This window comes from Triticum aestivum, chromosome 2D (genome assembly GCF_018294505.1).
Source record: "Triticum aestivum cultivar Chinese Spring chromosome 2D, IWGSC CS RefSeq v2.1, whole genome shotgun sequence".
In the NCBI taxonomy this organism is placed as follows: domain Eukaryota; kingdom Viridiplantae; phylum Streptophyta; class Magnoliopsida; order Poales; family Poaceae; genus Triticum; species Triticum aestivum.
The window spans coordinates 163,712,829-163,738,966 of NC_057799.1; the positions used below are offsets into that span (position 1 = coordinate 163,712,829).

Genomic DNA, 26,138 nt, shown 5'->3' on the forward strand with positions numbered 1-26,138 from the left:
AGCAATTAGCTGGTATAAATGCTTCTACTTCTCGCAATAATCCTTGGTATGCGGATTATGTTATTTTCATTGTTGCTAAATATATACGACCTAGTTACACTTATCAACAAAAGAAAAGGTTTTTCTTTGATTTAATACATTACTTTTGGGATGACCCACATTTATATAAAGAAGGAGTAGATGATGTTATTAGAAGTTTTGTACCTTAACATGAGCAGGAACAAATCCTAAGGAAGTGTCATTCCGAGGCATACGGAAGGCACCATGCGGGAGACAGAACTGCACATAAGGTATTACAAATCTATTTTTTACTGGCCTACTCTCTTCAAGGATGCATATAAGTTTTTCCTATCTTGTGATGAATGTCAAAGAATTGGTAATATCGGTAGACTCCAAGAAATGCCTATGGATTATTCACTTGTTATTGAACCATTTGATGTTTGGGGCTTTGATTATATGGGACCATTTCCTTCCTCTAACGGGTATACTCATATTTTCGTTGTTGTTGATTATGTCACTAAATGGGTAGAAGCTATTCCAAATAGTAGTGTTAATCACCACACGTCTATTAAAATGCTTAAAGAAGTTATCTTTCCGAGGTTTGGAGTCCCTAGATATTTAATGACTGATGGTGGTTCACACTTTATTCATGGTGCATTCCATAAGATGCTAGCTAAATATGATGTGAACCATAGAAATGCATCACCATATTATCCTCAGTCTAGTGGTCAAGTTGAATTGAGCAATAGAGAAATAAAATTAATCTTACAAAACATCGTTAATAGATTTAGGGAAAACTGCTCTAAGAAACTCGATGATGCACTTTGGACATATAGAATTGCTTGTAAAAATCCTATGGGTATGTCCTCATATAAAATGGTTTATGGAAAAGCATGTCACTTACCTCTAGAATTGGAACATAAAGCCTACTGGGCAATTAAGCAACTCAGTTATGATTTCAAACTTGCTAGTAAAAAAGAGGTTATTTGATATTGGCTCTCTAGATGGGTGGAGAACACAAGCTTATGAAAATGTCGAGTTATTTACATAAGAAGTCACAAGATGGCATGATAAAAGAATTCAAAAAAGAGAATTTAAAATTTGTGACCAAGTTCTATTGTACAATTCTCGTTTTAGATTCTTTTCAGGAAAACTTCTCTCCAAATGGAAAGGACCATACACCGTCGAAGAAGTTTATCGTTCTGGTGCTATCAAGGTCAACAATGCCGATGGGACTAGCCCAAAGGTGGTTAATGGGCAAAGAATTAACCATTACATTTCAGGTACACCCATTAACACTAAAACCAATATTATTCAAACTATTACACCAGAGGAACATTTAAAAGAGGCCTTCCGGAGCACTCTAGAATCCTGAAAAAGGGTAGGTATGTGATATGGTAAGTAAACCGACTCCAAAAATTCCGTAAAAAATACTTTCTATCCGTTTTGGAATATTAGAAAAATTAGGAAAATAAGAAACAACCAAGAGGGCCCGCGAGGAGGCCATAAGACAATAGGGCGCGCCCTACCCCCTGGGAGCGCCATGATGTCTTGTGGCCCCCTCGTGTGCCTTCCTGACTCTGTTTTCTTTGCGTATACTTGTTTTGCAAGATAAAAATCATTATATATACTCCCGGTGTTTTAACCACCGCATCGGAAGTTTCTCCTCTGTTCTTGTTTCGGGCTATTTTTCTATTAGGTTTCGAGATTTTGGCATCATGTCCTCCTCCAACAATGTGGGGGACGATGCTTGGTTGCTACAGATAGAGCTGGAGAGAAAGCTGATTATGGAGGTTACGACGGATGAAGGCTCTAGGGATTCTATGGAGGTGCAACACACTACTTCGGAGCGGGACACCCACGCTGGCATCTCCACTACTGCTAGCTCATGTCAGAATCCTGAGGTACAAGAGGGTCCTGCTCCAAGGAGTCCCCTAGGAAGGTTACATGGGAATAATTTTCATAATTTGATTCATAACTACAAACTTGAAAACACTCCTCATATACTTATACCTGCAAATTTGGACATCTGTCATCCAAGTGAAAGTGATGCAGGCAAGAATCCTTGAGGGCCTGAGAACAAGCATACAATGGCTGAAGTTCAAAAGATGTTGCGATGATTTAGCATGTGCTTCGGGAAATTCAAAGCTTAAGGGAGATCTTGCTAAACATCATAAAGGACAAGGCCACCACCTCATCACAACCATCGCCGAAGAAGGAAACTTGAGTATACGGGTGTGGGCACCACCCTTGGCTTGTTCCAAGCCTGGGGGAGGTGCCCCAGTATCGTATCACCATCACTTTTATCATCATTATCTAACTTAGTTCGATCCTTAGTTATCTCGTGATATAGAAGAATAAAGTATTAGTATGAATTAGTTTTGAGTGCTTGCTTCATGATCTATTTACCCATGTAATCATTTGTGAGAGTTATATAATAAAGAGTAGTTTGAGTTTTGATGCTTTACTTTGTTGTTTCAATCTTAGCAGTAAAAAGAATAAAAGATCATATGTGAATCCCATGTGGAGTAATGACTTCACATAGAAGAAATATAATTGATAAAATTTATTGGAGATTAACAAACATAGCATTGGTCATTGATGCAATTCATGAAAGATTAGTAAAGGAAGATAGGTTTCACATATAAATACACTATTTTGGACATTTTTTATGATTGTCAGCCCCCATCAAATATTTTCTGCTTGACCAAATAGTTGATGTCGGACAAGGAAGACAACGTACTGAGTTATGTTTGTTTATGTTCACATAGAAGTTATATTGTCATGGATCCTCTAACATGTGGTGCTTGCTAATCTTTTGCTAGCAAAAACTTTGTAATAAGTAGAGATACTACTTGTATATCCAAAAACCCCTTGAACCCAGTTTCTTGCCATGAGAGTCCACCATATCTACCTATGGATCGAATAAGATCCTTCAAGTAAGTTGTCGTCGGTGCAAAAAGCAATAAAAATTGCTCCTAAATATGTATGATCTTTTATTGTAAGGGAAAATAAGCTTTGTTCGAACTTGTGATGGTAAAGAAATAAAACCGATAGACTGCATAATAAAGGTTGCTATCACAAGAGGCAATATAAAGTGATGTTCCATTACATTAAGAGCTTGCACATCCAAATGAAAAAGCGCATGACAACCTCTGCTTCCCTTTCTGAAGGGCCTATCTTTTTTACTTTTTAGTTTTATTATGCAAGAGTCAATAATGTTCATCCCTATTCCAGCCTTAATTATTCTCCACTTGGCAAGCATCATCTGGTAGGGAAAGATCCAGGCACATATATCCAGTTGGATGTATGGTAATCATTTGTTATTATTGTTGACATTATCCTTGAGGTAAATAAGTTGGGAGGTGAAAGAAATAAACCCCATCTTCCTATGTGTCTGATTGAAATGTTTGTTCCAAAAATATGCCTTGAGTGTTAGCAATCATAGAAGACTATATGATAGTTGAGTATGTGGAACTTGCTAAATTAAAAGCTCTTACGTAGACTGTTCCTGGAAATATGATAAATTGCAATTGTTTCAATGACTGAGAACATAGTTTGTTAGTTTTCAAGAAATTTTATGGTTTATGCTTTAACATTGTGGATGAATTGTTACTTGATTATGAGAAGTTGTATGATGAACAGTTGATGCTATAATAATGATCATGATGCTACCATGTATGTATTTTGTTTTATCGACACCTCTCTCTCTAAACATGTGGTCATGATTATCGAGTTCGGCATTCTCTTAAGGACAATCGACGTCTAAGCTTGGGGGAGTTGATATGTCCATTTTGCATCATGTATTCCTACTGTTATTTATAATATTTTTGGTCATTATTTCTCTTTATGATGCAATTGTAATGCCTTTCCTCTCTTAATTTACAAGATTTACATGAAGAGGGAGATTGTCGACAGCTGGAATTCTGGACCTAAAAGACCTACAACAGAGATATCTGTTCTTCGGAGCTCCAAATGACCATAAACTTTACGAAATTTTCTTATTGAATATATAAAAGAACACTGGAGCGAAATCTATCGGAGGGGCCCACCTACTGTCCACAAGACAACAGGGCGCGCCTTGATGTCTTGTGGGGCCCAAAGCTGCCCTCTGGTGCCCTCCTTCTGCTATATGAAGCCATATGCCCTAGAAAAAAAGAGAAGACTTTCGTGACTAAGCATCGCCATCTCGAGGCGGAACCTGGGCAGGAGCATTTTTGCTCTCCAGTGGAGCGATTCCGCCAGGGATACTTCCCTCCAGGGGAATGGATCGAAGCCATCGACATCACCAACGATCCTTACATCGTAGGAGGACTAATCTTCATCAACATATTCACCAACACCATCTCATCTCAAACCCTAGTTCATCTCTTGTATTCAATCTTTGTCTCAAACCTCATATTGGTACTTGTGGGTTGCTAGTAGTGTTGATTACATCTTGTAGGTGATGCTAGTTGGTTTACTTGGTGGAAGATTATATCTTTAGATCCTTGATCCTAAATTATACTCCTCTAATCTTGAACATGAATATGATTTGTGAGTAGTTCCATTTGTTCTTGAGGGCATGGGAGAAGTCTTGTTATAAGTAATCACGTGAAGTTGGTATTCGTTCAATATTTTGATGATATGTATGATGTTCTTCCTCTAGTGGTGTCGTGTGAACGTCGACTATGTGACACTTCATCATACTTGGGCCTAGGGAAGGCATTCGGGAGTAAGTAGATGATGGGTTGCGAGAGTGACAGAAGCTTAAATCCTAGTTTATGTGTTACTTCGTAAGGGGCTCATTTGGATCCATATGTTTCATGCTATGGTTAGATTTAGCTTAATCTTCTTTCGTAGTTGCGGATACTTGCGAGAGGGGTAATCATAAGTGGGTTGCTTGTTCAAGTAAGAACAACACCCTAGCACCTGTCCACCCACATATCAAATTATCAAAGTAGTGAACCTGAATCAGCTAAACATGATGAACGTGACTAGACGAGAATCCCTGTGTGTCCTCGAGATAACGTTTTGCTCATTATAAGTACTTTCGGCTTATCCTTTGCTACAAAAGGATTGATCTACCTTGTTGCACCTTTGTTACTATTGTTACTTGCTACTTGTTACGAATTACCTTGTTACAAAACTATCTGTCATTACTACTTACAAGTTACAACACTTGTAGAGAATACCTTGCTAAAAGATGATTTTCATTTCCTTCTACTCCTCGTTGGGTTCGACACTCTTACTTATCGAAAGGACTATGATTGATGCCCTATACTTTTGGGTCATCAGGCTTCTTGTGACAGCTGCAGGACTACTACAAGTGGCAGCATTCTTGCTCTTGGTTGGTGTAGATGGAACTGCATTGCTAACTGAAACATCAAATTATGGAGCTGGATTCTTCCCCCCCCCCCACCCCTACTTTTCTAAAAATGAGCAACTAGAACTATTCTCATGTAAAAGAACCATGGTATTATACCTAGAAAACAACAACACGTATTAGTTTGTACCTTTTCTTTGTTCCATTTTTCGGACAACCAACTTCTCTATGTCCTACCTCCTCACATCTTTTGCATTTGTTCAAGGATCCCACCTTCCCACCAACTCTTCATCCTCTGTTTTCTTGTTCTTCCAGCACCTTCTTTCTTGCCTTTTGGTATTGATGGACGCAACTCAAATCTCGTATCCACATGTGGCCACTGATTCTTGTTCGTAAGGGGCTCAATTACACCTTCATATGCTACCCTCATCTACTCACTAAGTAGTACTAATGTACATAATCCTCCATGTTAACAAAGTGGCGAGCTTGCAAAACATTTATGAAGGCTAGTGCATGGTCACAAAGCTTGCCCGTGTGCTGCCATTGCAGACATGTACACTAATGTGTGAGTGTTTTGACGACATATCTTTCATCCCTTTTGTTAACATTTCTCATCTCCACTCCAATCACCTGATGCTTTAGCCTTGAGATGTCCTAGTCCCCCAGTCTTTGTATTGAATTGGTGTATGAGAAATGGCGGTATTGTCCCTAGAATTTTCTTTCCAATCATTCTCCTCTGTCTAAATAGGTCCATAATCATCTCTCTAATCTTATCAGCTAGCTGAACAATCGGCAATTCCTTGATATCTCGCACCCAAGCATTAAAACACTTGACAAGATTGTTATATATGTAGTCACACTTGATGTCAGGGTCAAACATGCACCTTATCCATAACAGAATATGGTAATCCCTAAGGTAAGGATATACTTTCCCAGATGCATGAAACACCTTTGCCATGTGATGTTGATATTCTTCCGCCCTATGTGCCCTAGCAGCAGGACACAACCGCCCAAACACATCACCATGAAAATATTTCTAAAAATTATGCCACATATGCCTAAAGCACTCACGTTGCTCATCTTGAGGGAAACCCGCAAGCATCGGTACAAACAGCCAATACTGGAGGCTCCCCTATTGGCTTCTTCAATTGATTCATGAAGCCCAATTATCTCCATTTTCATACTCAATAAAGCCATACGCCATCGGAAACATCCAACTGTGACCACCCAAGGCAGTGACTACAACTAGCTGACCATTTCATTTGCCATTTAAGTGAGTTGAATATATAATAAATGGCCTACATCCATTCAGAAACCCATCTATGCAAGGCTTGAAAGCAATAAATAGATTGCTGAAATGTACTTCACCTTCAACTGTTGTTGTACCAATCTCTACAATACTGCCTGGAGACCTCAATTCTATCTCGGCCTTGTAGTTGTACAACATCCTAGAATTTTCTTCCCAACTTCCATACAAGTTGGTCGTCGCCTTATGTTTGCCTTTCCACACTGTGTGATAATCAAATGTGACATGATGCTCATCCTGTAATTCTTTAAGTATCTTCACAAGACAAATGGTTGGATCTTTCTTAAGCATAGTTGCTGCCTTGTCAGTCACCCAAGTTTGACTTGTCATGCTAGCCACTTTTCCACTTGTTGAACTATAAATATGCTCTGTTTGATGCTTAACAACTTACAACAAAGAATGGTACATATCGAAAGTTTATTACAGTGACAAACAAATAAAGAAAGGAATATACAGAGTACAAAAAAAATGTCGCTGCTTCTACAAGCTCCTAGGTTTGAATAAGTTTGCTCCACTGAGACGGAGAATCAGAAATGGCAACATGGTGCGCCGTCGATTGATGTAGGAAGAAGAAGACTTCGGCACCCCTAGCAATTTAGATGCATTTTTCAATTCATGTAAAAGTATTTTTTGTAAGTGTTTGCGCTACTTAATGTGTGGCCTCATGCCCTTTGGAAAAAAGAAAAGATAATGCTTGTTAGAGATCCCCACTTTGTCAACGTGATTTGTTGAGGAAAAAGGCGGTTTATTTTGCGAACTGGACGTAACTCAGATGGTTAGGTTCCATGTGGTGGAATCAACCCATCTGGGTTCAAGTCAGAGGCGGAGCTAGCATCGGATTATGCCTAGGGCTATGTATCTTGACTGATGCGCTTTGATGATTTTTTTGGTATTTCCTAAGAAGAAATTACAAGGGCCATCATTTCTAGACCTGGGGCTATAGCCCTACTTGCCATAGGCCGGTCTTCGCCCTGGTTCAAGTCCTAGACATGGCATTGGTGACGTGCCGGTTCAGTCTCTCGGATATACTAATGGGGGTAGGGTGTGCGTACATGCAGTGGCGGAGCCAGGATTGGCTGACGCCCCATGCGAGAAACTAAGGGCTAAAAACTACCCAAAAAACTCCAGTTTCAAGGCATAAGAAAGTCAATCTATGTTGCATAACTAATAAGAAACCAAACATAATATTCAATGGCAGCATTTGTTCCTTGATGGGTCAACTAATAAAGCAAGATAAATCAAAAGACAATATGTAGCATATATAGAAGATACAAAAGATTGATACTAAATCAAAGGATTGGTTGATCTGAGCCTCCCATGACTACATCTTCAATAGCAGAAGAAGCTAAACCTTCAATGATAAATTTTGAAATGCAAATCAGTGCATAATATAGCAGATAAAAATAGTTAATAACGGACGCAAAATGTGAAAGCTTACATCCAGGATGAGGCAAAAGGCATTTGCGATTGTGATAACCTTGAAATCGCTCAATGATCTTTGATTCTTCAATACTCACAAATACATCTTGCTCAATGTAACATACCGTTCAATGATTCATCCAATCATCACCTATTTTGTTCCTCAATCTAGTCTTGATAATGCTCATTGCTGAGAAGGCCTTTTCTGCTGTTGCGGTTGCAATAGCTAAAATCAATGCTAACTCCACAATAAATTAATCATGCAACATACTGAATATTTCATTTTTGAAATGATGGTTGTAAGCTACCAATTACCCACCCCAAGTCCTTGAACGCCAATTAGCAGTTCTTGTATCTTCCATATTTGGCACTACAATGTTGTATTTGACACAAAAGTGTGTTACCTTTTACAAAACTCATCCCAACCATTCTGCCTTATATCCAATGTGGTTTTAATCAATCCCACAGCATGTACAATATGCTGATTTTTAATTGCAAACATTGTGAAAGATTGCTAGTCTTGCCCAGATCACAGGCCACCAAGTGGCAAGTGGATAACTGGATATATAGAAAGCCCAATAGTACACTCCAGACTGTTGAAATTGTCATAATTTCGTTTGAAAATACAGTGAACGTACAAGGAACTCTACCTAATGAACCCGTTACATAGATGCACATAGGTCAAATACTAAACACGCATTGGATACACTTAGTAAGTTCGACCTAATTTCTTAACATTGTGGTTGAGATAAACATTTTCAGTTGACGAAAATCAATGTAAAACGCAAGCAACAACAATGGAATGTAGGTTATCTAGTGAATCCTAAGTGAGGGGGGGCATGCTTACAAGATTAGGACTAATCTGGAGTAGCCTGCTACATGACAGATACTACTACATTCCTAGTTCCTAAAAGCTATACATCAGAAGTTCAGAACAGAGCTCCACGCCTCCACCTGTAAAACGTAGGTTTTGGGGGAACTGGCTCAACCCTCAAAGGGGTGGCCATCACATATATATATAATGATGACATACAAGTCCAATACCAATAAGGTATGGTTTACACAGTAGGGCTACAATACGAAGTCTAACACCCTCCCTCAATCTCAACTCACTCCTGAAGTATCTAGGAGGTTGAGATTGCACCTACAGACCTCAAACATGGGAGAAGGTAGAGGCTTGGTGAAGATGTCCGCAAGTTGATCTTTTGAAGAGATAAACCTGACTTGTAGTAGCTTCTGTGCAACACGTTCCCTCACAAAATGATAGTCAATCTCAATGTGTTTAGTCCGTGCATGGAACACCGGGTTTGACGACAGAAACGTAGCACCGATGTTGTCACACCAAAGGACCAAAGGATGTGGCTGAGCAACTCCTAGCTCTCGAAGTAGGGACTCAATCCATATAAGTTCAGCAGTTGCATTGGCAACCGACTTGTACTCAGCTTCTGTGCTGCTGCGGGAAACAGTGGCTTGCTTGCGTGCACTCCAGGCAATCAGATTAGGACCCAAGAACACAACATGTCCCCCCGTGGATCGCCTATCATCTGGACACCCAGCCCAATCAGCATCAGAGAATGTAGAAAGAACTCCGGAGGAACTGGGGCGCAGGTGAAGACCAAAGGAGACAGTGAGCTGCACATAACGCAGTATGCGCTTCACAGCACACCAGTGTACATCAGTGGGAGCATGAAGATACTGGCACACCCTGTTAACCGCAAAGGAGAGATCAGGACGCGTGACCGTCAGATATTGCAGGCCACCAACAATACTCCTGTACTCAGTAGCATCCTCAGGAGAGAGAAGAGCACCGTCAGCAGCAGAAAGGGTGTCAGTGGAGGACATGGGCGTAGGTGATGGCTTGCACTTGAGCATACCAGCACGGCGCAAGAGATCAAGAGAGTACTTCTTCTGGGTGAGAGCCAAACTGCCATGAGACTGATGAGCGACCTCAATACCCAGGAAGAAATGAAGCTGTCCCAAATCCTTAACTGCAAAATCACGACCAAGTGCAGTCACAAGAGCATCAGCAGCCGTCGGAGATGAGCTCACCAGGAAAATATCATCCACATACACAAGGAGGTACATGGTCACACTCGGTCGCTGAAACAAGAACAGTGAAGTATCAGCCGTCGAAGGAATGAACCCATGAGTGCGTAGAGCTGAAGCCAAGCGAGCATGCCAGGCACGGGGAGCCTGCTTCAGTCCATATATGGCCTTCGTCAGATGACAGAGATGATGAGGCTGAGTGTGATCAACAAATCCAGGTGGCTGTCGCATGTAAACCTCTTCTTCAAGCAATCCATGAAGAAAAGCGTTCTGCACATCAAGCTGGCAGAGAGACCATCCGCGAGAAACTGCCAGAGACAGAAGAAGTCGAATAGTGGTAGGCTTGACAACTGGGCTGAATGTATCCTCATAGTCCAGGCCCTGACGCTGTTTAAAGCCCTTAGCCACGAGGCACGCTTTGTAGCTCTCAATGGAACCATCTGCATGTTTCTTCACCTTGAACACCCACTTCGAATCAAGGATGTTGACGCGAGACGGAGGGGGAACAAGTGTCCAGGTCATATTCTTCATAGGAGCATGATATTCTTGTTCCATAGCAGCCCTCCAGTGTGGAATACTCATAGCGGCTCGATAACTGCGTGGTTCAGCGATTGGATCATCCACAGCATGAGCCAGGCAAGCAGCAAGATAGGTGACCGTGCCATCGGTGCGCTCCTTGGGACGAACAATGCCACTGCGGCTGCGAGTGTGTGGACGCCGCGGGGGAGCAAACACCGGGGCCGGCAGGATGTCCGGAGCAGGTGAGGCTGGTCCAGGGGACTCCGGTGAAGAAGGACCGGGTGACGTCGGGCCGGGCGACGACGGACCAGGCGATAGCAGGCCAGGCGACATAGGCCCCGGCGGCGTGTGAGCCGCTGCAGACCCGGGCGAAATAGGCACCAAGGACGCCCGCGCGAATGGCGAGGGCGACGATGGAGGGGAGTCCGGGCGAGGAGGTGGCGATGGAGACTGCTCAGAGGAGGCCGTCGCAGGCTCTGGCCTGGTCGCAGTAGCCAGCATGGGCTCCGGCCCAGGCGCGGTTGGAGACGGGGCGCCTGGTGCGGGGTCGAGGGCGGAGGCGGTGCGTGCACCGGCCGATCGACGTGCACCACAGGCGACGTAGCGGGTCCGTCAGGGAGGAGTTCCAGGCAAGCTCCACGTCCAATTCCTGCACCATGATTAGGTAACAACACAGGCGAATATGCAACATCTTCAAATTGGCCAGGCATAAGAGGAGATGAATGCATAGAAGGTGTTGTGGTGGATGACTGAGGCATGGCAGAAAAGGGGAAGACGGTCTCATCAAAAACAACATCCCGAGATATGTAGACTCGATTGGTTGGGACATGGAGACACTTGTAGCCTTTATGGAGAGAACTATAGCCTAAGAACACACACTTTTTGGAGTGAAACTCAAGTTTGCGATCATTATAAGGATGAAGATGAGGCCAGCAGGCACACCCGAACACCTTAAAAAAGGTATAGTCAGGAGTTTCACCTAAGAGAAGCTCAGTCGGAGTTTTCATATTAAGAACACGCGTAGGTAATCACGCGGTAGCAAAAGCATCACTCCAGAAACGAAAGGGTACAGAAGCATGAGCAAGAAGTGTGAGGCCGGTCTCAACTATATGGCGATGTTTGCGCTCAACAGCGCCATTCTGCTGATGTGTATGCGGGCATGATAAACGATGAGAGATCCCAAGCTTATTAAAGAAGGTGTTGAGGTTGCGATATTCGCCCCCCCCCCCCCAATCTGATTGAACATGGATAATTTTATGCTTGAGTAGACGTTCAACATGCAATTGAAACTGTATGAATATATCAAACACATCAGATTTGCGCTTAAGAAGATAAAGCCAAGTGAAGCGACTATAGGCATCAACAAAACTGACATAATAGTTGTGACCACTAACAGATGTTTGTGTCGGACCCCACACATCAGAAAACACAATTCCAAGAGGGTTCTTTACTTCTCTAGTAGATGAAACAAAAGGTAGCTGATGACTCTTGCCTTGCTGACAGGCATCACACACGGACATCTCTTTATTGCTAGACACTAATGGCAGCTCATGATGGTGGATTATGTGGCGAACGATGGGTGTGGCGGGGTGACCAAAGCGAGAGTGCCACTGGGAAGGCGACACACAAACACCGCTGAAGACGCACGGGGCGGATGGATCCTCCAAACGGTACAAGCCTTGGCTCAACCGGCCACTAAGCAGAACATCCCGGGTTGCTCGATCCTTAACAAAAAGATTAAAAGGGTGAAATTCACATAGGACATGATTATCAAGGGTGAGCTTAGGGACAGATAAAAGATTACGAGTTACCGAGGGTACCCGTAAAACATTACGAAGATGGAGCTGCCTAGAGGGATGACTAGTTAAAAGAGATGCTTGGCCAATATGAGAGATGGGCATACCTACACCATTGAAGGTGTGAACCTGATCGTGCCCGTAGTAGGGCTGGTAGGTGGAGAGTTTGTTGAGCTCGTTCGTCATGTGATCCGTGGCGCCGGTGTCCATGTACCAGGCTGGATCAATAGGGTAGGATGGTGTGTATCCCTGCTCGACGCGCGGGTCCTTGCCCTTGGCGGCGATGTGGGCAGACGGGGCGGCAGCGATGTGGGCAGCCGGGGCGGTGGTGGGAGGACCAAAGTCTGCCATGGCAAACTGGCGCTTGTTGCCCTTGCCGTCGTTGCCGATGCCAAGGAAGCTCCTCTGAAAGCGGCGGTGACACTTGGAGGCGACATCGCGTTCACGACCACATAGCTAGCACACCACCCTAGTGTTAGGGCCCCCACCCAGGGTCGATGCAGGGGGCGGGGCTGCCTTGCCAGGTGACGGGGCAGATGGGCGCTGGCCACGAGAGGCCCAGAAGGCCGCCGGCTGGGCAGTGATGATGGCGGAGGAGCGACGAGCCTCGACGCGTTGCTCGGTGAAGAGGAGGCGTGAGTAGAGCTCGTGAGGAGGCATCGCTGGCTTGGCGTTGTGGACAGCCTCGGCGAGATTGTCGTAGTCATCATCGAGGCCTTTGATGACGAAGCCGGCGAACTCCTCGTCGCTAAGCGGCCGACCAATAGAGGTGAGTGTGTCCGCTAGCACCTTCATCTTGTTGAAGTAGGTCGTAGCGGAGGAGTCCAGCTTCTTGATGTCGGCGAGTTCGCTGCGAAGGGCCATCGAGCGGGAGGTAGAGACCTGGGCAAAGGCGTGCTCCAGGGTCGTCCATGCGTCCATGGAGGTGGCGGCGAAGAGACAAAGGCCAGCGACCCCATCGCCAAGGGAACCCTGGATGGCAGAGAGGATTGCATGGTCCTGCTGCACCCACATACGGTGTTCCGGGTTGATGGCCGGGCCGTGGACGGTAGGGATGACCTGCGGAGGACACGGTAGCGAACCATCAACAAACCTGAGGAGAGACTGGCTGCGTAGCAGCGGTAGGACCTTGGCGCGCCAGAACAAGTAGTTGTCCGGCGTGAGTCGGATGGCGATCAAGTTGTCAAAGTGGAATGGCCCAGTGGGCGTGATTGCGCCAGCAGCAGGGACGATTGGCGGTGGAGCCGCGACAGGATCCACGACCGCGAACGATGCCGCGGGTGGTGTCGTGAGCGAGGTCGCGGGTGGCTCCGCGGGCAGCGTCTCCCCCGAGGTCGCCGGGATGACGGCGAGTGTCGAGGAGGATCCAGAGGAGGCCATCGCGGGCGGTGATGGTGGGATCGGCGCTGAAAACAAGGAGCCGACGGCGGTGGTGCCGAAGAACTGAGGCACTGACGGAGCCAGGGGCGAGGTGGGAGGTTGAGGTGGGCGGCAAGCGACGCGGGGATAGACCCGGAGCTGGCAGCGCCTGAAGCGGAAGCGGTCATGGCGCCGGCGGCGTCAGCCCAAGGGTTTAGGGTTTTGGTGCGGCGGCGGCGGCGGGTGGGGTGGAGGTGGAGGACCTAGGTTAGACTCGATACCATATAAAACGTAGGTTTTGAGGGAACTGGCTCAACCCTCAAAGGGGTGGCCTATCACATATATATAATGATGACATACAAGTCCAATACCAATAAGGTATGGTTACACAGTAGGGCTACAATACGAAGTCTAACACCACCGAACAGAGCTATACAGCGAAGAGAACTAGGAAGGGATACCTTTGCTCCTGCTCTGCTGTCTGCTCTGTGCTGCAGCTCGCCAGATGCCGGGCAGCCTGCCGCCTTGCCGGGGTCGCCGCCTCGTCGAACAGGGCAGCAGCCCGCAGCGGCACAACCTGATGCCGTAGAAGGGGATCGAAGGGGACGGAGCTGGTCGGCTGGGTAGGTACGACGGCAGCCAGCAGGCGGCGGCGGCGAGTTGCGCCGGCGGGCAGGGACGCAGGCCACGCAACCACCTGACGCCTATGGTTCGCCCAGGCCGGGGGAACGGGCGGCGGGCAGCCGGTTGGTTTGTGTTCGTCCAAGACTCCAAGTCGACGCACAGGCAGGCAGCTTTTGGAGAATGGACCTCACGCCCCAGGCCGCCTTCGCTTTGCTACAGTGTACAAGCAAGATGGGCCTCACGCCCCAGGCAGCCGCCCGGGCTGCCTGGGGCCTGTCTCCGCCCATGGTAAATGCGTGCTTGCGTGTATAAAATCTTGAGCGGATTTTCAACATAAAGTATCAATAGCAACTGAGGTGCATCTTCTGGTTGCTGAGGGGTATAGGTATCAATAGCATCTCAGGTGCATCTGCTACAGCGTTTGAGGTAAGCTGTCGCTAGAAAATACAAGTTCCCTTGATCCCGGGTGATTTCTAGCGCAACTTGGCTTGAAAGGTGACATCTCGTCATCAAGAAGACAATAACCAATAGTGCTTCAGCTTGAAATCCCAAGACCAACGAACTTTACTCCCATTGGCTGCATCACCGACATCATCGTCGTTGACTGATCAACTTCAGACCACCTTTCAGCACTACAGTACATAGCATTTGTTGACAGAAGTGTCGCCGGGTCCACGACGTGTTCATACATAACAGCAGCAGCAGAAGATGCTGACCAGATAAGAAGATCACGCGGGATGCAACATCGACAGAGCAAAAATGCTAGACCAACACTGCTATACACACGACAGTATATGCACGATGTTTGCACGACGAGACAATCCAGCCGTCCATGCATGCAACAGACAGCAGCACATCGCTAGGATGGGCCATCGTGCAATTGACGTCCACACTATTCATCGTGTGTGCAGCAGTTTCGATGCTAGACCTACGTATGCCTTTACGAAAAGCTACGTAAGCCTTCCATCGCTAACTAATCAGCCCCCCTGATTTTCACTGGGTGGGGCCCCCTCTCTTTTCTTTCCCAATCAAACATCTCCACCTAAGCCTCTTCGTACGGTACGTAAAAGAATTTACGTAGGTGTAGCGTTGTCCGTCGACAGAGACCAGGCGAACGAAAGGCCCCGTGCGACATCAGCCGAGAACACACAGGTCAAAGACAACTCGAACTGGTCCAAACATCCAATGCCCCCGGACCTAATCTGCCTCTGCTGGCTGCTGATAGAGGACGGCAACTCCCTTTCGGTCGCAAATACAGTATGAAATACCCGTGCCAACCAACGAGACTGCAACTTGTGCCGACCAGATCCAACGATTTTTCTGGCTATGTTTAATGAGTCATCCTTTGCTCCGTGCCTATGCAAATGCCATAGATTCTTGAGCAGCTATCAAGTCCAACTTTAGGTGTTCAAATCCACCCGTTTCGTTCGTCACATGCACAGACTGTTTCTGGCTAACAGACTGTAACAGGCTCTGAGCACTGGAAAAAGTAAACTCGGCGTGCTCAGCTATCATAATATAGTTATCGATTATGTTGTCAAGCTTTGGTGATTGATGAATCTGTGCATAGATCCTCTACAGTGATACTTGCAGAATAATACACCCTCCCAATACTTACAGAGTAACATATATAGACCCTCCCAATTAAATTGTGTATACAGATTTTGCATTTTCATGTCACATGTCCGAAATGCTGCTTTTGAATTCAAGATATACTTCCTCCGTTACAAAACAAGTGTCGTGGTTGTACTTCAGAAGTGATGAGGAACAATAGATGAGGAACATGAAAATATAATCATATGTCAAATCTGTTTGGCTACTTCTAGATACTTCTGTTGTGGTCTAGTATTTCTTTTTTTTTCTTTATCCTACCTACTATTTTCTAGAGTCTTCTAGTTGTGAGTAGCTATGAGTAGAATGGTGAACCTTAAATAATGTTTCTAGAGTATTCCAGCTATAAGTAAAAGTATGTGAAGGCTTCTCAAAGCCCTATAAATAGAGGTCCTCGCCTCTACTTTGTAGGCAGACTATGTACCCCTACCTATAATAGAACTTGTTGTTCTTATCTAAGATCTTGGAGTAGATCTTGTGCCCTAGGAGTTCTGGATAGAACTCTTGCTGCCCTATCAGCCTACATTCGCCTCTAGAGCGATATCTAGCGCAGCACGTTGAAGCTGTTCCTTCAACACTTGTGTTGTACACATTGTAGCAGCAAGGTGGGGTTGCTCCTCCACAAACTTTGTGCTGCTTCAGGTGGTATCAGAGCCTCGTTGACCCATAATCGTTCTTGTTGTCCTCTTCGAGAGTAAGTTGCAGCAAGCAATGGAGCAATTGGAGAAGAGGATGGATGCTGCTGAACAACAAATCAAAGAGCTGCGTGAAGATCTTAATAGGAGATTTGACCAGCTGGTTGAGATGATAAGAAAGGGTGTCCCCCCTGCTACCAATGAAGGAGATTCATCTAAAGAAGAGGAAGATGTTCATCAAGGAAGAAGGAGAGGTAATCTTGGAGCAAGACCGCCACGACAGCATGTTGTTCAACGTGCTTCAAGAAGGCCAATTTATGTTGAGGCTTCTGAAGGTGAAGAATATGATGATGCCCTTGAAGAGCCAAATCTCTACGCATATCGGAGAGCACCCAACCCTACATATGCAAGAGATACATACAAGGTGAAAGCTGAGATCCCAAGTTTTAATGGAAATGTTGACATTGAAGGGTGCCTGGATTGGTTATATGAAGTGGAGACTTTCTTTGAGGTCATGGAGGTTCCGGAAGATCGTAGAGTTCCTTTGGTCGCATACAAACTGAAAGGAGGAGCCGGTGCATGGTGGCATCGCGTTCAAGAGGAGCGCAGGCTGAGAGGAGAACCTCGTGTTAGAACTTGGCGACAAATGAAAGGCCTCTTGAAAGGGAGATTTTTGCCCGCTGATTATGACCAGATCCTATTTATCCAATTTCAAAATTGTGCTCAAGGAAATAGGACTGTTTCAGATTACATGGAGGAGTTTCTAAGGCTACAAGTGAGGTGCAACCTTGCTGAAACTGAAGAGCAACAAGTTGCAAGGTACGTCAATGGTCTCAATGATGCTATTCAAGATCGATTGATGATGCAACAAATCTGGTCCGTTGATCAAGCACAAGCTCTAGCCTTAAAGGCCGAGAGGTTTGTGAGGATGAGAAAGACAACTAAGGCTCCATATCCTCCATATCCTCATACCGAAGGCTCATCTAGGAGCCAACCTAATAGAGTGGAAGAAAAGACCACTCCACCAAAGACAAAACAGCCCATCCCGAAGCAAACTAGAGGCAAGGGTAAGGCAAATGAAGGTCCAAAGTGCTATAAATGTGGTAAAGAGGGACACATATCCAGCGGCTGCCCACTAAGGAAATTTGTTAACACGACTATCCATGATAGTGAAAGCGATGAGGAAGAATACGAATCTGAAGCGGACAAGAGGTTTGTCAAGAAGAAGGTGAAGAGGTGGTATGTGTGATCCAGCGTGTCCTATGTTCCACACCACAACTCGATGACACACAACGGAAGAAAATATTTGAGAGCAAATGCATGGTGAATGGCAAGGTATGCAAACTAGTGATTGATAGTTGCAGCTGCGAGAATCTTATCTCCCAGAAGTTGGTGGACCATTTAAAGCTTGAAACCCATGATCATCCAAATCCCTACACTATTGGATGGATCAAGAAAGGAGTGAATATGAGGATCACCAAACAATGCAACCTGCCACTTTCTTTGGGTAAGCATTATCGCTCAAATGTGTTGTGTGATGTGGTTGACATGGATGCCAGCCATGTTCTTCTTGGGAGGCCTTGGAAATTTGATGTGGATACTACACACAAGGGCAAGGAAAATTCTTACTCTTTCATTTGGAACAAGAGAAGGATCATTATCTTACCAAACAAACCCGAAGGTAATACCTCTAAGGAGGAGGGGAAAACTATGTTAACTATCTCCCATACCTCTCATGAGTTTATGGAAGACTTGAAGGAGGCAGATTTGTGTGCTGCACTTGTTGTAAAGGGAGAAGAGCACCTGACTGTTGAAATTCCAGCAAAGGTACGTGGTTTATTGGCAAAATTTCATAACATACTTGGGGAGCCACATGGCTTGCCACTGATGAGAGGAATTCAACATAGAATTGACTTAATTCCGGGAGCAAGTCTTCCTAATCTTCCACACTATCGAATGAGCCCAAAGGAGCATGGTATATTGAAGGAGAAAGTGGAGGAATTGTTGCAAAAGGGGCACATTCGAGAAAGTATTAGCCCACATGCTGTACCAGCCCTACTCGCGCCAAAGAAAGATGGATCTTGGCGCATGTGTACGGACAGTAGAGCCGTTAACAAGATCACCGAAGGTATAGATTCCCTATTCCCCGTCTGGATGATATGTTGGATCAGCTTAGTGGAGCAAGAGTGTTCACAAAGCTAGATTTAAGAAGTGGATATCATCAAATCCGTATAAGACCCGGGGATGAATGGAAAACCGCCTTCAAGACAAAGGAAGGGTTGTTTGAATGGCTAGTCATGCCATTTGGACTCTCAAATGCACCAAGTACCTTTATGCACTTAATGAATCAAGTCCTTAGACCCTTCTTATCCCACTTTGTTGTGGTCTATTTCGATGACATCTTGATCTATAGCAAGGATGAGGATGAACACTTTGATCACATTCGGAAGGTGCTAGAAGTACTAAGGGAAAATGAGCTCTACGTCAACTTGAAGAAATGTGTTTTCCTGCAAACACAACTTCTTTTCCTAGGATTCGTCATAACATGTGACGGCATTCGTGTTGATGATTCTAAGGTTGAAGCAATCCGAGAATGGCCAACTCCTAAGACCATTTCTGAGGTAAGAAGCTTTCATGGCCTTGCAACTTTCTATAGGCGATTTGTTCAGAATTTCAGCACTATCATGGCACCAATTACCAAGTGTTTGAAGAAAGGAAAGTTCCAATGGGCAGAAGCAGCTGAAGCTAGCTTCAATGAGATTAAACAAAAGCTATCACAAGCTCCTGTCTTGGTACTACCTGATTTCAACAAGACTTTTGAGTTGGAGTGTGATGCAAGTGGAGTAGGCATTGGAGCTTTCCTATCTCAAGAAAGGAAGCCCATTGCTTTCTTTAGTGAGAAGTTAAGTGAAGCTAAACAGAAATGGAGTACCTATCAGCAAGAATTATACGCCGTTTTCAGAGCGTTGAGAACTTGGGAAGTCTATTTGCTGCCTAAAGAGTTCATTGTTTATAGCGACCATCAATCCTTGAAGCATTTTAGAAATCAAAAGCATGTTGGCCGCATGCTAGCAAGATGGGCAGCATATCTTGAGAGGTTTAACTATCTCATCGTGCATAAATCTGGAATAACTAACAGAGTGGCCGATGCTTTGAGTTGTCGTGCATGCCTCTTGACTTCTTTTGAAGCTGAACTTCCGGGCATGGATCAAATAAAGGAGTTGTATGAGGGTGACGAAGACTTTGGCCATGTTTGGGTAAAGCACGCAAGGGGCCAACCATTAGGTGGTGACTATTTGATGCAAGATGGATATCTCTTCAAAAATGATCGTTTGTGCATTCCAAGAAGTTCTCTACGTGACAAGCTGGTTAGAGAGCTCCATTCAAGTGATCTTAGTGGCCATGTTGGACGGGACAAGACTATCGCTAACCTGGAAGCTCGCTACTTTTGGCCACAACTAAAGAGAGATGCTGGAAAGTTCGTTCAACGGTGCCCCGTATGTCAGACCTGCAAAGGCCAAATCCAGAACACAGGGTTATACATGCCTTTGCCTGTTCCTGTTGCTCCATGGGAGGACATTTCTATGGACTTCGTCTTGGGCTTGCCAAGAACAAGACGAGGAAGTGATGCTGTATTTGTGGTCGTGGATAGATTCTCTAAGATGGCTCATTTCATCCCATGCTGCAAGACAACGGATGCTCATCATGTGGCAAACCTATTCTTTCGAGAAGTGGTCAGACTTCATGGAGTTTCGAGGTCCATTGTCTCAGACCGTGATAGCAAGTTTCTTGCTGCATTTTGGCTCACTTTGTGGAAGCAAGTCAACACTGAATTGAAATTTTCTAGCACTGCTCATCAACAAACAGATGGACAAACGGAAGTGGTGAACAAGTTTTTGGGTAATCTGATCCGTTGCATTTGTGGAGAAAGAAAGGGGCAATGGGATTTGGCTTTATCTCTTACAGAGTTCTCCTACAATAACTCCAAGCATAGATCCACAGGAAAGAGCCCTTTTTTCATTGTCTACACTAAAGTTCCAACACATGTGGTGGACCTGGTGAAGCTGCCATCAAGGGGAAACTCAAAATCAGCATTGTCCTTTGTTGATAATTACACCGAGTTATTTGAAGAGATTCGCGGCGCTTTGGAAGCACAAAATCAGAAATATAAACAACTTGCTGATTGCAAAAGGAGGCCAAAATCATTTCAAGTCGGTGATAAGGTGATGGTCTACCTTCGAAAAGAGAGGCTGCCTTTAGGTGTTAAAGGGAAACTTAGGCAGCGAAGGTATGGGCCCTTCTCTATCGTGAGGAAGATAAATGATAATGCTTATATGATAGATCTTCCAAGTGACATGGGTATCTCCAACACTTTCAATGTGGCGGACTTGACTCTCTACCATCCAGAAGAAGCGCTCTATGAAGATAACTCGAGGGCGAGTTCCAAACAACCAGGGAAGAATGATGAGGAACATGAAAATATAATCATATGTCAAATCTGTTTGGCTACTTCTAGATACTTCTGTTGTGGTCTAGTATTTGTTTTCTTTTCTTTATCCTACCTACTGTTTTCTAGAGTCTTCTAGTTGTGAGTACCTATGAGTAGAATGGTGAACCTTAAATAATGTTTCTAGAGTATTCCAGCTATAAGTAGAAGTATGTGAAGGCTTCCCAAAGCCCTATAAATAGAGGTTCTCACCTCTACTTTGTAGGCAGACTATGTACCCCTACCTATAATAGAACTTGTTGTTCTTATCTAAGATCTTGGAGTAGATCTTGTGCCCTAGGAGTTCTGGATAGAACTCTTGCTGCCCTATCAGCCTACATTCGCCTCTAGAGCGATATCTAGCGCAGCACGTTGAAGCTGTTCCTTCAACACTTGTGTTGTACACATTGTAGCAGCAAGGTGAAGTTGCTCCTCCACAACCTTTGTGCTGCTTCAAGAAGTGTCGTTGGTTTTAGTTCAAATTTATGACAATTACTTTGGAACGAGGGAGTATGTGATTTTATTAGGAATTAAGCTGTCAATTTTACTTTCACCCTTTCAGCTTCAGAATATACTACCAACCAAACAGATGAACAAAACATTATGGTCAACAGAAGAGAGGAAATGCATACATCCACAAACTTTTTCCTCTTTCTCTTGTACACTACCTTTCATCAAAGGCGTAGTACTTTTTGTGATGGTCTGGATCACACAATCTACGTACAAAATAAATCTTCAACAATCAACTAATGCTTCATCAGGATACCAAGCGGAAATTAGAGCGCAACAGAATACCCAGATGAACAAAAGAAATACTTGTCAACAAAACCAGGAAGCTACACAGGGTTGGTTTTCATCTGGAATTCACAACTTGCCTATTGCGTTATCATCTACTATTGGGTACTTGTTATCTGCAACGATCCGTCCTTCTGCAGCTTCAAGCTGAGGCTAGTGAACCGTTCTCTCGAATATTGTCTCGAGGCTTTCCTCCAGTCGGTTCCGGCCTTCATCATTGCCACAAACTCATCAAAGCTTATCTTGCCATCCTACAATTCATGAATCACAATGTTCATCATTTCAGTCAGAGTCAAATGATAGCAATCAAAAGGATGAGAAACAAAACTAGTATGCTTTGCCAACCAGTTGGTGAGTTACCTTATCAGTGTCTACATCACGGATGATGGCATTGATAACCTCTTCATGATTTGGTCCCAGATCATCAGCTAATGACTCCCGGAGTTCATCAATTTCAATATATCCACTCTTGTTCCGATCAAAGTATCCAAATGCCTTATGCAGATGTTCGTCATTGCCGATCTTTTTCAGGTGAACAGACAGAGTAACAAATTCTCCATAGTCTAAGCACCCATTTCCATCAGCGTCAGCCTGGCATAACATTCACATATGGTAAATATATGATAAAAATACCCCTCGCCTTCAACACGTAGTAATATGTAGAAAGTGCACCCATCTAATGTTAAATGATCATTTCAAGTTCAGGAAAGAAAAACTTAAAAGAACATTTGCTATACTGCCTTACAAGCTCCTCACTTAGAGGGGTGTTTCTACAATCTCTATCACTAGTATGCTAACAATTCCATTTCAGCCAGTTTACCAGGTATGATCTTTGAATTCTGATATGATACTTATGAAACTCAGTTGATAAAAGTGTGGCGATGGTGATTCTACATAGAAACAAAACATTCCAGTGTAATAACAAAGAGTTGCAAAAGTTTCTCAGAATAAAGAAAAATAATGAGTACTCACAGCATCCATTAGTATTTGGACATCTGCATCAGGCATTTGGTGGCCAAGTTTATTCAGACCAAGCTTCAGTTCATCAAAATTAATCATACTGTCTTTGTTCAGGTCCATCTTTTCAAACATATCCTTTATGCCGGCCACCTCTTCTACCGAAAGATGCTCAGCTATGACCTGTAATAAATACAAATATGTAAGCAAATTCCTAGAAAGCAAGTCTAACGTGAAAGAGGATTGGTTCAAGTCAGACTGAGGTATACCCTAAGTGCATGCTTCTTGAACTTGTTCATCACAGAGAACTGTTGAAGTCTGGCCTTAACTGTCTCACCCAAATTGACATTTGGAGCCTTCTTAATATTCTGCAACCAGGGATGATCTGGAAGAAAATACAAATTATGGACGTGAGACACAAGCAATGCAATTAAATTATCTTGGGGCGGAAATCATCTGAAATTTACACAAGGTATGTAATTCTGTATCCGTTTAAGAAGAACAGAGGAATGCAATACAGTACAGTTAACTTGTGGAAATCTGATTATTACCAAGCACTTGCTGAGCTGTCAAACGCCTCCTTGGATCTGGGTTAAGCATTCCCCTGACAAGGTCTTTTGCATTATCTGAGACCCTAGGCCATGGATCTCTTTTAAAGTCAATGACAGACCGGATAATTGCTTGAGCAACACCTTGCTCAGTTTCTGCATTATAAAATGGAAGCAACAAACATATTACTTAGAAAGAGCATTCAATAGGACAAGATAAATATATTTTTCTCAACCACAGTCCACAGGCCAGTCACCCCAGAGGCAAAATAAGGAAAACAAAACTTCAGTGTAGAAGGTGACACATGGCCCCTTTGTGCAGACAGGACATAAGAACACACTCCACTTTTAGTATCCTAAATGTTTAATGTAGTTGACTGATGCCACCAAAACAATTGACCATTTTCAGGTACAAAACTGACCTGCCCAGAATGGAGGGACACCACAAAGAAGGATGTAAAGAATCACTCCTGCACTCCAAACATCAACCTCTTGGCCATAGTTTCTCTTTAACACCTCTGGAGCCATGTAATAAGGACTTCCAACAATCTCAGTGAACCGTTCACCTACACATCACGAACAGTTAGCACATTAGGCAAACAATACAAGGCAAAAATAGACAGCATAAGACAGGCTACTATATCAGCTCTGTCCTCTGACAATATCATCGACAAATATAGATTGTACCTGGAGTGAAAAAAACAGACAGGCCAAAATCAATTGCTTTCAGCGCCGCGGTTTCTTTCTTGTTTGCAAACAAGAAATTCTCTGGTTTGAGGTCCCGGTGCATCACTCCATGCTTATGGCACATCTGATATTGTGAACAAATGTACACACGTTATTCACTAAACAGACAAAAAAGGGAAGTTGCAGCAATCTAACTACTACTGCCAAGCTAAAGATGTGGTCCTTGATAAGCTAATAGCCCGAATGACAACAGCAAATGCAGAAATTGATTGCTTCACAGGATCGATCGTAACCTATTCAATGAAACATATAGACACCAGAATCATGTGACAGGTAGCCAACAAATATTTCCACGGTGGATCACATCACAGAATGAACGCATCCCGTGAGTGTGAGGACAAGCTTAGCCAAAAGGCAAAGGAAGGAATCAAGGGGGTATTTATTCTCACCTGCACGACCTCGACGATGGTCTTGGTGACCACAGCGGCGGCGCGCTCCGTGTAGTGGCCCCTGGCGACGATCCGGTCGAAGAGCTCCCCGCCCTCGCAGAGCTCCATGACGAGGTGCACGGCATTGTCGTCCTCGTACGTGTCCCTGAGGATGACGATGTTGGGGTGCTTGGGGAGGTGGCGCATGATCTCCACCTCGCGGCGCACGTCCTCGACGTCCACCGCGGTGCGCAGCTTCTTCTTGGAGATGGACTTGCAGGCGAGGGCCTCCCTGGTGGCGCGGTCCGTGCAGAGGTAGGTGACCCCGAACTCCCCGCGGCCGAGCTCCCCGCCGAGCTCGTACCGCTCGGCGATGTCCCGGCCCGTCCCCGTGGGCTCCCGCAGCACCACCAGCCTGGAGGCCCCCGGCGGCGCCGACCGGTTGTACTCGATCGAGAAGGGGTTGGGCTTCTTGCCCTTCCTCTGCTTCGGCTCCTTCTGCTGCTTCCCGCCGCCGCCGCCGCCACCGTCCACCGCCGGCGGCGTCGCGCAGCAGTTGCCCATCTCCCGCCAACACACGAGGCTCCCGAATCAGGAAAAAAGACAGCGGAGCCGACCAGAGGAGATCTGCGCGCAGAGCAGAGCAGAGCAGAGAGGGGAAGGGACCAAATCAAGAAAATGGTGGGCGGCGTGCGCGTCTGGTGTGGGTGTGTGGGGAGGGGGATAGGGGTGGGGATACGGGGGGAGGGGAGTGGGGTGGGGTGGTTAAATCGGTGCGGGGATTTGGTGTAGACGCGGTCAGCGGTGGCGGCCGTGTGGGAATCCGCCAGCGGCAGCGACGGACGGACGGGGCCGATGAGATGAGGAGGAAGGAGAGGAGGGGGGCGACAGAGACCGGAGCCGGTCAAAGATCTCTCTCGCCGTCGCCGAGCCTTGCCTTGCTTGCTCTCTCTCTCTGGAGTACGTTGCGTTGCCTTCTTCTCTCGTTTTCTGCCTGCTTGTTTGTTGCGTTTTTGTTGTTTATTTCAGTTCCATTTTTATGTACTACGCGGCTTTGTTTAATGGCGAGGAGGACTTTGTTGGGGAGAACTTTTTGGGGGAGTGATCAAGGGACTGCGTATGCTATAGTGGGGTAGTAAATAAAGGAAAAGGCAGGTTTGGTGGGTGGATTTAAACTGTCATCAACCATGATCTGTGCAAATTTTTGTGCTGTCTAATCATAGCAGCCAGCGCGACGTTTTCATGGGTACAGAAGAAACATTTAATCCCACCGTGGAAATCAAGCAAGGGGCTGCTGTCACGCCTCTCATAATCAACATCATGTGCTGCTGTGTGCGTTTTTCTGGGTTTTGGCCTTGCAAGATATAAAGAGGAGGTAAAATGGACGAAAAGTGGGTGAGATGATGAGGGTACCTTCTGTTCTCCCATACCTTAGTCTGTTCTTGTTTTTATTTTTGCGAAAAAAATTCTTGCATTACTCGAAGTTCAATTTACATCTTGTTCGACAATCTCCGGTACCTCTTCCCGCCAGAGCCTAACCATGACGCAATTCGGTACTGCGACCTAACAAAATTAGCCATGAAGTAACTAGCCCTATTACAGTTTCGACGAGAATGA

General features: G+C 45.0%; 1 protein-coding gene across 1 annotated transcript; it reads right to left on the reverse strand.

The window, feature by feature from the left end:
- Positions 1-21,731: 21,731 nt before the first annotated feature.
- LOC100192130 (calcium-dependent protein kinase 20) lies at positions 21,732-25,485 on the reverse strand. Its single transcript, XM_044475504.1, has 8 exons — positions 24,543-25,485; positions 24,094-24,217; positions 23,829-23,972; positions 23,410-23,562; positions 23,128-23,243; positions 22,874-23,041; positions 22,262-22,492; positions 21,732-22,152 (listed from the first exon to the last, which is right to left on the reverse strand). Exons 1-8 carry the CDS (start codon positions 25,083-25,085, stop codon positions 22,000-22,002), a joined length of 1,632 nt encoding a protein of 543 aa, XP_044331439.1. The 5' UTR covers positions 25,086-25,485; the 3' UTR covers positions 21,732-21,999.
- Positions 25,486-26,138: the final 653 nt, after the last annotated feature.

What these genes read in the sequence shown, in the direction of transcription:
- LOC100192130 (XM_044475504.1), bottom strand. Translation starts at nt 25,085, where the DNA reads ATGGGCAACTGCTGCGCGACGCCGCCGGCGGTGGACGGTGGCGGCGGC. An exon ending in TGTCCCTCCATTCTGGGCAG is followed by an intron (nt 23,563 to 23,828) that starts GTCAGTTTTGTA and finishes TTTATAATGCAG; the next exon opens with AAACTGAGCAAGGTGTTGCT. An exon ending in TCAAGAAGCATGCACTTAGG is followed by an intron (nt 23,042 to 23,127) that starts GTATACCTCAGT and finishes TATTTATTACAG; the next exon opens with GTCATAGCTGAGCATCTTTC.